The sequence below is a fragment of the Atta colombica genome, unplaced genomic scaffold, assembly GCF_001594045.1.
Source record: "Atta colombica isolate Treedump-2 unplaced genomic scaffold, Acol1.0 scaffold105, whole genome shotgun sequence".
NCBI lineage: Eukaryota > Metazoa > Arthropoda > Insecta > Hymenoptera > Formicidae > Atta > Atta colombica.
Genome location: NW_017259190.1, coordinates 4662226 through 4674609, shown reverse-complemented (window position 1 = coordinate 4674609; position 12384 = coordinate 4662226). Strand labels below are relative to the sequence as shown.

The 12384-nt window shown below is 34.5% G+C and overlaps 2 protein-coding genes across 2 annotated transcripts in view; both read right to left on the bottom strand.

Moving 5' to 3' along the window:
- The window catches only part of LOC108688903 (laccase-4), a 12325-nt gene extending 296 nt beyond the window's left edge, over positions 1–12029 (bottom strand). The window contains exons 1-9 of the mRNA XM_018195446.1: positions 11685–12029; positions 11287–11395; positions 9753–9855; positions 9079–9289; positions 8166–8341; positions 7758–7935; positions 955–1347; positions 456–677; positions 57–275 (exon numbers count right to left, since the gene is read on the bottom strand). Coding sequence (XP_018050935.1) covers positions 57–275; positions 456–677; positions 955–1347; positions 7758–7935; positions 8166–8341; positions 9079–9289; positions 9753–9855; positions 11287–11395; positions 11685–11826 — 1753 coding nt within the window. The 5' untranslated portion in view covers positions 11827–12029. The remainder of the gene's footprint in view (positions 1–56; positions 276–455; positions 678–954; positions 1348–7757; positions 7936–8165; positions 8342–9078; positions 9290–9752; positions 9856–11286; positions 11396–11684) is intronic.
- Positions 3520–6419, bottom strand: LOC108688895. The gene is made up of 2 exons (XM_018195435.1): positions 5749–6419; positions 3520–4229 (listed from the first exon to the last, which is right to left on the bottom strand). Exons 1-2 carry the CDS (start codon positions 6136–6138, stop codon positions 3807–3809), a joined length of 813 nt encoding a protein of 270 aa, XP_018050924.1. The 5' UTR covers positions 6139–6419; the 3' UTR covers positions 3520–3806.
- Positions 12030–12384: the final 355 nt, after the last annotated feature.

The window sequence follows — 12384 nt, the reverse complement described above, 5'->3', positions numbered from 1 at the left end:
CACCCCCCCCCCCCCCCCCCCCCCCCCCCGCGATAAATTTAACAAAATATTATTACCTAAATTATCGGTGTAAACACGAAGAATGATATATCCTTTATTCGGTACGACAAAAGTATCTTTTTGCACCGGATTCACAAGATTTCGATGTATCTTTCCATTAAGATCCAAAGATATAATATCATCTTTGGTAAGAGGTTGCTCAAAACTTTCTCGGGCAACAACACTGGCATTGTAACCATGTAAATGAAACGTATAGGATGCATTGCCTCCAAAGCCTGAGAAAGATACGATTTCTGTATATACTAGTTTTACTAATTTTTGAAACTGGTAATTTTATACAATTTTTTTACATTTACCGATCACGTATTTTATTTGTTACGGCACATTATATATTCTTTTATTAGAACAAAAAAATATTAACTAGAACTCTCAAAGATTGGATCCGCGGTAATTACCTTTGTTTATTAATATAATTTCGATTGTTTTTCGAGATGGAACTTGGAGTAATTGCAAACACTCGCAAAATAACGGTGTATCGGCACATTCCTTAGAGCGTTTGTCGAGAGAACAAATCGATTTCTCCAAGGTATTTTCTGGTTGCGATAGTATCGGAGATGGCGGATATTTGAAAGACATGCCATTAATCTGCGGAATCCTTATCGCACCTTTTTGTAAACCTGAAATTTTTCCTTGATTTGATTTGTCATATAATAATGACAAAAATATTATTATAGCTTTATGTTGTAAAAAATAAATATGTTTCATTAAGTATGTATGATACAATTGACATCTATATATGATTATATTTTTTAATTCTTTCTACTTTTATTCCTCTTTATGCACTTGATAATCTAAAGTATCGTATCATTAGATGAGCAATCGTTTCATTTTCAAATAAAAATGTCTTTCAATAAAAGTAATTTTCAATGATAAGTGATAAACGAATTTTCTTACTTAAGTACGCTGGATAATATCTCGATATATAGAAGTTGTAGGAATTGTCTGTCATTTCATCTGTAAAAAATGAGAAAATGTTTGTATCGAAGGGCACATAGATCGTTTCATCTGCTTTATCCTCCAATTGCGATAATTTTGCATTCTTCAAATCCAAAGAACAAATGACATTTTTCAATATTCTATGACAGTGATGGCCATTTTCTACGATTTTAAATGATTGTTCATCAAAGTTATCGTTTGTAGTCCTTATCGTGTACGAATCAAGGGCGGCATTTTCATAAAAAATATATGCTTCTTGATGTAAATTGCGACATTCCCGAAGACCCTGAATATCGAGGGCATACTTGCCGATTGCCGATTCAGCTATTAGAATACCATCGAGTCTCTCGCCTAAAAACAAATTCAATATTTAAATAAATCATTAAATAATTTATACAATTCTCTGCGTCTTATTTTACATGTTGATTTTTTCGAATAAACTATGTGATAATTTATTTACTGAATAAACAAAAGGATAAAAGAATAAGAACATAAGAGAGTAAGACAATGAGCTAAAGTTTATCGAAAGGTGATTCCCATCTTTGTTTTATTAAAGCTAGTAAAACTAGCTTTATTAATATTTCAAAAATAACCGATAATTTTTGCGTAAAATTTTATTGATTATAAAATTCTATTAAAACGAAATGATTAAAGCGAGTTAAAATCAAAGAAATCATGTTATCATGACAATAACATTAATATATACAATTACAGTTTGTTTATTGAACAAAAATGTACAAATCTCAACATATATATATACATATTTACACACACACACACACACACACACACACACACGCGCGCGCGCGCAGGAACGCACGCACGCACGCACGCACGCACGCACGCACACACAATATAAAGATTATCCCAAAAATATATTGAAATAATTGCGAAGATTATGAAAGTTTATTTTTAAAGAAAAATGAAGACTTGATCGTAGCGACATATATTTAACTAAAATTTCGCTAATGATGAAGAAAGCTTAAATCAAGAATGCTAATAATCAAATAACAATCACTAAATTTATAATACTGATGAAATATTTTCAAATTGTAGATTATTTGGTTTATAGTTTTTTACTTTGTATTTTTTAGAATTGATATTCAAATGTTAACAATTTATTTGTGCTCCTTATTAAAAACTGTTGTTTTTGCTACAATATTAATTTTTAAAAAGTATTAACCAATAGATGGTTACGTGTGCATTTATTTTCATTTGCTTCAGGCAAACATTTCAAGATTAATGAGGACATGTTTTTTGCGTGAATATTGAGATTTTATAAACTTTAAATAATAGAACATCGACACGAGTAAATCGATATAAATATTGTAATGTATGTTTAATTCACTTCTCTATTGATGTATAATAATTCACTTCTTTATTAATGTAAGATTGAATTGTATCGAAGAGAGAAATCATATATCGTTAAGTTAATATAAATTTGTAATTGTTATCCCGCTATTAAATCGACTCTATTATTCTAGACGCTTAAAATCTTAGTGCTAAGAAAGAGTAAAGGATTTTAACAGATTGGCTGACTTATAATCTTATAAGACAATGTCTTATGATTTAAGTCTTTTGTCTTTAGTAACACACAATAACTCAAGTCTTAAAGGTGTATATATATATCATACGAGATGTTACACCTTGGATTTGAATCACAAGACAGTTATTGTGTGTTACTAAAGACTTGGACAAAAGACTTGGTCATAAAATATTGTCTTAAGATTATAAATCAGCTAACTATATTTACTGATTTACATCGAATTATCGATGATTAGTATTACGCTTTAGAAAAAACTAGTTTTTGTGTGTGTGTGTGTGTGTGTGTGTGTGTGTGTGTGTGCTTACGCGCGCGCGCGCGCGCGTGTATGTGTGACACGCATTCCTATGTAATATTATTTTGATGATGATTACAAACAAAAAATATCTCGTACTCATTCATATCTCATTGTAATCGGCAGTTTTTCAAAAAGGAAGAGATTCTTATTCTGCTGGATTACATTTATTATTCTTTTTGCATTAGTTCTTTTGCTGCGTTCAAAATCATGTAAAAAATAAAGATAGAAAGTTAAATTAATCAACAAACAATGCAATAGTTAAATTGTTTAAATACGAACGATATAAAACGGGGAATATTACGATATTACGGAGAAAAAATGTAATATATCAACATTTTTTATATTGATAGTTTTTTTGTGGAACGTGGAAATAAACACAAATACAATAAACACTAATGTTGCTTAGCTTGGAAAATAAACATATTTGATATCAAATTCCTTTAATCACTTGGAAAAATTATCTATTATACAATCTTGATCATCGATTCAGTCTTTAGAAGCATCCGGCTTGTAAAAAGACATGGACGACGATCATCATGCCATGCTGGCATTCGTTTTAATATTGTTACCATATTTTCTAATCTTCTAAATCGTAATAATTTAAATTGTTTTATTTGTCCAAAAATTAAATGTTATGAATAAAACAAATGGAAGCTGTATGAATATTTATTTCATTGCGGCACTCTATTCGAAACGCATGCTCGGTCGATGAACAATGGATAGAATATAGTTTCTTCTGTCGAATAATTTTCATTGTTTTATTTGCGGCGAGTCGTTCTTTTGTCAGTCCTATTATAATCATTTCAAAATCTCGGTTAAAAGCGAATTACTCGTTTGAGTTATAGCAAGGGTTCGAACGAATTGGCATCATAAATTGAGATCGATAGCGATGATGCGCCATGAATCACAATGTTTTCCATGTTGATTATTCCACGTTGATATTCGTGCTGATACTAGTAAACTTGCTCATTAGCGACGTGTTTGCGCATAAATTCCGATCTCCGCTTCGAAGAGGATCTGGTTGATTCTGAGTTTGGCGACCGATCTCGAATAAGAGTCGGGGATCTCGGCGAGCTGCACAGCGATACTCTCGCCAAACTTGGCAAACTCTTCCTTGGTCTTTTTTTGTTCTTTCTCGTTCGGTGGGCAAAGCTCGAGTTTCATCTGTTCGGACTCATCAAGATCGTTCTGGCTCGGCAAAGAACCATTGTACAACTCGATTGCCTTCATACTGGACGATGAGGACTCTTCGGCGTCCTCGCTGAGCGAGGCGTTGAAGGAACCAGTACCAGAGCCGTTTGTCTCCTCATTGCAATCCATGAATTTTATACTTTCTGGATCGATGTTACTCACAATATATTCTTCTTGTAGTTTCGGTTCCTCTTCAACTTTCTGCGAAAAGGGATCAGGAATTTTATCGCGCTCTGACATAAGAGCAGAATTATTATAGAAAGCCAAATCCTCTTTCTGTCAGTCTCGTAATTATTTGTTTAATATACAAACGAATTAAGAGTATTCAATCATATCACGTTCGCACGACTCGATCCTAATCTTACGCTCTGATCTCCGAAAAAGATTTGCGTCGAAGCTTTCACGCGTATTGATTTTCTTTCATGAAACTTGGAAATTGTATCGCTATTACTATAATAAGTATATCATTGCAGCATAAATTGTACAAAGTATTTATAAAAGTGTTCGTTGAAAAACGATTACTGATTTTTGATTACTGAGTAGAAAAATTATTTAAAATATCTGACCTTATGCAGTAGGTCAATATTGACGCTTGTGTATAGTCATCGCTCTCATGCATGGACGCAACGAAACTCAACGATATTAATTAACGACAAATGAATTATTCAAAGCGAGGGAGGAGAGAGGGAATATGGATCGAGATGCAGGATTTTTGTCTTTACTCAAATTTTCGGGAAGTAGACACATCGCCATACATCGCCACACGTCGCCACGGGCCAATGAAATGCTTATCTCGACCAGCGACGCGTCGCGCTACTCGTTGGAATCCAAGTTTCATCGTTGTTCGCCGCCGTTTGCGAATCATGATATTTGTACACTTTTTAATACATTTTCTTTTTACCAAGAGAAAATATGGTATTAAAAAATTCTGGAAAAATTCTGAAAAAATTCTCAGAATTTTATAAAAAGAAAATAAATGATTTTTGTCTCTTGCAGCTTTTCTATAAAGTTGATAATATTTGAATAAAAAATTATTCAAAAATATTTGGCAATTTTTATAGTAATTAATATCTTGTTAACTATTGCGAAAATTGCAAAATAGTAGAGGACTTTTCGACTCAGTTTAGTTCGCTCTATCTACACAAAAGCGATTGGCAAAAACTTTCGGAACTCCTCGTATATCTACGTACTGTACTTATAGGGCTGTAGGACATAGGAGATTAATCTTTTTTAACAAATTAAGCGAAGCACAATTACAGCCGAGATTATTTCCTCAAGACACATTTTTGAATGATAACATCTTTAAACAGTCATTTTAATCATCTTGTAAAATTACATGAGAAAAGATTAGCTAATCAATCCGACACAACGTTTTCTTTTACCTTTTTATTTGTATTATCAAGTACTTTTTATTTCATCATTTGTTTTATTACTTATTAGACAAATTATTATATTTGCGAGATCGTATATTTTAATAAAAATAAGTAATATAATAAGTATATTTTCGTAAAAATGAAATAAAAAGTACACTTGAAATTTTTACTCAACAATCGGAAGAAATCTGATAGGTTTTCATTATTCGCTATCCGGCGTAATATGATTTAACAGGGAAGAAACCACAACAAGAACATACCGAGCGCATTTCCTTTATCATTATTGTTAGAAATTTCGAGAGATTTAAAATAATTTGGACTATTTTAGGAAATGAGTATTCCTCTACCTTCTTCCGTTTGCTGTATCTACGCGTGCCAAATTGTAGGAATTGCATGGCTTTGAAGGCGAACCACTTGGAGACGTATGCGTCATCTGAACCGGTGGCGGTGTCGCGACTATTTTGTATCTTGTGTATTTCCCGAGAATATTGGCACTTGAGATTAGTGATCTTCTTTTCAACCTCGAGAGTGTTGCAGCAGAGAATCTCGGCAAGTTCTTGTATAGCTCGTTTGCGCTTCACCCGGTCGCGATAGCCTCGGGCGTTCCAATCCCAGAGAACGCGTCGTTGTTGATACTCGCGAAGCAGTTCCAGAGTTTTGTCGCGGGTCCATTCCATACCGATATTGCGCGTCTCGCTACTGGTCAAACCGTCCCAAAGCCTGTGCTGGCTGTACATGTAAGAAATACTTCAGGATGGAAGATATAATGTCGGTGCGACAACGTAGAAGAAAGTTTCCTCGGAGATGTCACATCGCGCGCGCGAATAAGCGAGTGAACGATTTAGCGGTGTGATCCAAGTCAGTCCAAGTGGCAGACGACGCGATTGCCTCCTGTACTGTCGTTGTCATCTGCTAATAAATCACGGACCGGAACATCAACACGACATAAGCCATAGTCGCGAAACAAGCACGCGTTTTAATGATTTTTGCGCGAAGCTCGCGCGCTTCGTTACCTTCCTTTCTTTATTTCTCTTTGCGAAGAACTCCGGCGGGAGCACGAAGACAGCCGAGTCTGCGCAAACGTTTAACCTTCCTGTCATGCCTCGTATATCTCACTCTCGTCGTCTATACATCGTTATTCGAGCCATTGAGAGAGAGAGAGAGAGAGAGAGAGAGAGAGAGAGAGAGAGGGGGCGGGCCCTCTCTCGCTATTGCCGATACCACCACCACTGTCGATTCTGCTGATACTATCAATGTGCTTTCTTCCTTTCTTCCTTGTTGCTTTGTAAGTTTCAAGCGCAGAATCGCATTGAAGTCGAGCATAAGACGTTCTGGTCTCTAACTATTATTGAGTATATTCCATGCCTCATAGTATCCATTTTTCCAAATGTTTATTGTCGAGACAACTTTTTCGTCATTCATCTATCCTTGTCACTGGCCATGAATAAATTAAATCCGCGCGTTTACAAGATTTAACGAAGGCCTTGTATCTACAATTTAAAGAAAAATGCTTCCCCGTACGTGCAAATCTAAAACAACTCTCTCTTCTCTCCTGCGAATCCCCCATATGATTATCGGTATCTTTCTTGGAGCAGTAAAACGCGAGAATAGTTACGTTGAAGTATGTGTGAAAGATTGATCGAAATCCATTTCTTGCTCTCATGCACGAAATGCTTCTTGCTTTAAGATGCCAAAGTATCTTCCATCACATTTGTAAAATTATCATTTTGATTCTAGTTGATAAATAAACTTTGATAAATAAAAGTACGTTGCACTGATTTTTAAATGCGAATGCTATTAAGTCGTCACTTCGTCTTATTTATTAGTCAATCATTATTAAGAAATGTTTATGCGTAATTGAATATATCTATTGAATGGACAATATTTTTATGTACCTAACATTTTTATGTACATCTTAATCATCTTACTCGATTCCATTTTCAAAAGATTTTAATATCAGACAATATAGAATAAAGCTCTAACGATAGGCCTAGTTTATACCTTAGGATCTAGCAATAAATATTCTTTACGCACGTGCAATATATACATATACGTGCGTTAGATGATTTCTTTTTTGTCTCTCATTGTTCCATTGAAAAATAATTCCAAATTTAATGAATTCGCTGTTTACACCCTTTTCCTTCTTTTAAGTGTATCAAAGGTGTGTATATAAACTCGTATTCAAATATACTTATATACATTTGTATAATATACAAATATGTTTGTATAATACAAATAAGATTCAAACCATTGCAGTATAAAATTGATTAGATTCAATATGTGTAGCATTAATAAAGAAAGACTGTGCGGATACAAGAATGGGATAGAATAATCCGTAAATTGAAATAAAACGTACCTGGGAATAAAACGACATGCGTGCCCGTCATCGATTGTACAGGGTTGCCATCAGCAGCAAGTATTTGAAACGAATGTCCATGAGTGGATAATAAAATGGGACAATCGTGAGCATTTGCGTTAATGAGGCGTAATAAATAGCGAAATCCATGCTTTACTCGTACAACCACTTGCTGCGCCTATAAAAATATTAAATATTTTTTAGATCGTCGTTGAGATATCCAAAGTATCTATGCTGGTATCTATGCCGCAATTGGCAATTATATTCGCATCAATATATTCGCCCAACTCGATAATCTCGATCCCGCAGCCTTGAACCTGGACTGCCTGGAGTTGGAACGAGTGAATGTTTGTGGAGGGGTAATGGACTGGAAGATACGTACTATATATTCAAGGAGGCTGCATATACCTGGCCATTTACAAGAAGCTCATCCGGCGTAGGTGGCGAAAGGCTTGCATGTCGGAGTCGCGTCAGCGGAACTGACGACCTTGATGACAAGACGAGTATCCTTTCTAAACCGAGATCCTCATCCCGTAGTCCTCGAACTACCAACGACCCGTACACCCCGTCACCCTGTTGCGAGACTAATGGTCCCTTTTATTTCTTTTTCTTTTTGGAATTACCGCGACCGGTACGCTACGATTTTACGCGATTCGTGCCTCGCCTCACCTCGCCTCGGTTAGGCTCGGCAGGCACCGAGACACGCCTTCGTCAGCTTCATCTTTCGTTTCGAGTCGAGAATGTCGAGTCCTGTCGAGATCCTTTGAATCGTGAAAGCGCGAAAGGCGCACACAATTGGTATTTTTCTTCTCTAATTAAAAAGATCTTCGCGGCGCGTATATCTGATTGAACAAATGTTTCGATAAATTCAAAGAGGACGTAATTTTTATTCGCGCAGCGAAAGAAACAGCAAGATACGCGGCGATTCCTGCTCGATACCGCGGATACCGCGAACTCGTTATTGATCTTGCTTTTCTTGATGCGCGAGCGCCGCGGATAGATGTATTAAGTATGTTACGTAGACCTCTATGGCGTAGACCAGAGTCACCAAAATCCGAACGAGTCGTAAACGGACTCGAGCGTGTAAACTCAGTGCGTGACAGAACAATCGCGATCCGTACAATTTTTCTTCCAATTTTTAATTCTTCACGTTGACTCTCGTACATTGAAGTAGATTAGAGGTTAAACGGAAATAAAAGAAAAAAACCAGAAATTTGCGAAAAAAGAATCGCAACGTAATAAAATCATTCAAGTTCGTTAAAAGCGGTGTTTGAAAAGATAGGGAAAAGTTAGGAAATTGCGATAATCTACATATATCTACCTGAATGAGCGTGATAAAAGTATGTTCCCGTGCTCTCGGGAGTTATCTTATAACGAAAGCCACCGAAGGGTAAGATAGGGCACTGCGTTATCATAGGCACCCCGTCCATGTAATTGGAATCCTTTTGCCGGATTCCATGCCAATGGAAAGCCAATTCGTTACTTCCCAACTTGTTATAAACGAGAACCTCTATCGTATCACCGAGACAAATCTATCGTAAAAGTATATTCTGTTATAAATGTCTCTAATCGCTATATATATAATTGTCAATGTCGATAATTATCGCTTGTCTCGTCTCTCGTTAGGAAAAAAACCGAGCGCGCGAAAAAGGTTTAATTTTTAAGAGTCTGTTTTCTCTGGACACTGGATTAAAATATATTTTTAGAATTTGAGGAGAGTTCTAGTGCAGGAACAGAAAATAGACTATTTAAGTATATCAATTCGGATATTATCGTAATCAGTAATAATAACACGGAGAGTAGACGGTTAAATCGATTAAATCGTTAAATCTACTTTCGCGTGATATGTCCACATACATTAAAAAGTATAATTTACAAATCAGATTTGTAAAATTAGTTTTGTTTTACAAAAAACATGAGTAATATTATTTAATGCTAACGTTGAAAGAAAAAAAAATATTTTTTATAAATATACTTTTCAGTGAGCATACTCACTTGTATAGCCGGTCCTGGAGTTTTCCCATTAATCGCTAAAAAGCTCCTTATTGATCGCACGGTAATATTTTCGCCATTGCTCTCGAGTTTGTTGTAAAAACTGCTAATTTTATTAATAATAATAACATTTTAATGATACGTCAGTATTAATAGAAGTTCGTAATATATAGTTAAATTGTTATTTTTGTCGCGTTTAAAATTTAGAAAATGCAGTGAATAAATAGTCGAGAGCGGATTTTGTCAAAGGTTTCCAATATGTATAATATATGTACATATATATTATATATATATTTTTCGTAATATCTGTATTAATATAATATTTTCACGACATTACAGTTGCATGTATGTTGAAAGACGTGAGAGGAGAGTAAAGGAAGCGAAATGTCAGCTTTTTCATATTATTTTTCATATTATTATTATATATAATATATTAAATCGCACATTTTCTCCGACAAGTAAAAATATTAGCAGCATCGATGCAACTAAGAATTATCCAAATTTAGTGAATTTGGATAATTCTTACTTGATAAAACTCGATTACTCTGTGTGTGTGTGTGTGTGTGTGTGTGTGTGTGTGTGTGCGTGCGTGCGCGCGCGCGCGCGCGTGCGTATGAATTACTAAAATTAAAAGTGTATAATAATTAATAATAGATACATTCAATATAAATGAAACTCACCATTTTCAAATTCGCAAATAGCTCTTATTTTCGATTAATAATTGTTTTATCTATATAATAAAAACAATCGAAAGAAACAAACGCCGGGATGTTAAAATCGAAGGATTTCACTTCAGTGTAAGTATACGTTTCACAACGTGAAAAAAAAAGCACGGAGAAACGGTGCAAGCATGTTACACAAAGTTTACGCCAAGACGTCTGTATTATCAGCCATTATGCGTTTCTACCGAGTCCGAGTCACAGTGTCAGTTTGCGTATGTGTATGTATAGATATCTATAGTGTACGTATATGTGCAGCAGATTATGCACAATATTCAATGTTGATCGATTCAGGATGGTATCTGTTACCTGAACACGCCAATCATGAATATTAACCGTTAAAACACCGCATATCAATCCGCGACCGCAAGTATCCTACATTGTGCATTTGCATCCTACGATGCACTTCGGAAGAGATAACGAGGAAAATATCACCGGGGAATATCTCTTTTTTTCTCTCTCCCTTTCTCACAAGCCACTCTTCTCATTTTTTTTATTTTTATTATTTTTTTATTAACGTGCGTTATTATTAATGTTTTTAATTAACGTATCATAACGTTCTAGATGACAAAGTGTCTAAAATCAGATCATAAAACGTTTTTTGCATCTAAAAAAATGACTTAAAGACGTCTTATGTCACAATTTTAGACTTTGTGTTGTTTTAGAGTGTTATTAATTTATTTTATCAAGTCCCTAAAGTTTTTTTTAGCTTACAATCCTTTTCTCGCGCACGTTACATCGGTAATATATCTGCTAATTTACAAATCAATTAATATTATTTTATAAAAAAAATAAAAAAAATTATAATGTTGTCTCACCTTGTTGTGATGTGCGATTCCGTGATAAAGAAATGATAGACGCAAGTTCTTTTCGAAGATGATTTGTCGGAGCAAGGACGCACACATTCGTGATAATTATCTATTTTTTCTTTTAATGAGAAATGAAAAATTGTGTTTAATCTTCATAAATGAAATATTGCACATTTTTATATTGAATAATTTTATAAAAATATCATAATCACAAATAATCGATATATATCGTTAATAATCACCATGTTAATTTCATTAAGTTAAAAACACGCAATTTTACATAAGGAAGCAATGACACATAAACTAAGAAATTTTTTATGTTTTTCTTTAAGACGAGATACAGTGTGCTTTTGTAGAGAACAAAATCAGAGAATAAATATTTATTGACAGCAAAGAATTTCACTCACCAAATGTTTCGAAACATAAAGTCGAAATTGAAAAAAAAACAAGTGTTAAAACTATGCAATAACGAAGGCACGACATGGTGGCCCAGAATATCTGGGTTGAGACCGAACATGTACACATACATACGTTTGAGCGATCCTGCATGAATCTAAGTCGACGACCGACTCGGCGAGTGAACGCTTCGCGAACGGCTTCCTACTTGAGGAAGTGGGTGAAAGCAAGACGTACGCTACAAAGTAGTACAATTCGAAGAAGATTGCCTCTTACTTCTCTTTTCACAGATGCATTCGTATAAACAGCTTTATTCCATTTACTAAATCATTTAATAAATATCGTTAGTACTTTCGTAATAGAGAGAGGGGAGAAAGATTATGTTCTTTTCTGTTTCTTTTTTCACAGAAAATGAAAAAATTGATGGTTAATATAAATAGATAAATAGGTTTATATGTATATATATAAAAACTTGTATAATACATATATACGCTATATTTAATTAATATTTTTATGACTTATATTAGTTATTTTATGTAAGCTGCATACATGTATGTTTTCATATATGGGTGCCTTTCAAGAAGAGACACACATGATACAGTGTGACACAGTGCATCATTACATTTTTGTTATTCGCCAATGTTAAACAAGGATAATCTCACTGTATTGTACTGAGTCACTTGTTGGAAGGCATGCTCTGTGTGTGTGTGT

What these genes read in the sequence shown, in the direction of transcription:
- LOC108688895 (XM_018195435.1), bottom strand. Translation starts at nt 6,138, where the DNA reads ATGTACAGCCAGCACAGGCTTTGGGACGGTTTGACCAGTAGCGAGACG. An exon ending in GATACAGCAAACGGAAGAAG is followed by an intron (nt 4,230 to 5,748) that starts GTAGAGGAATAC and finishes CCCTTTTCGCAG; the next exon opens with AAAGTTGAAGAGGAACCGAA.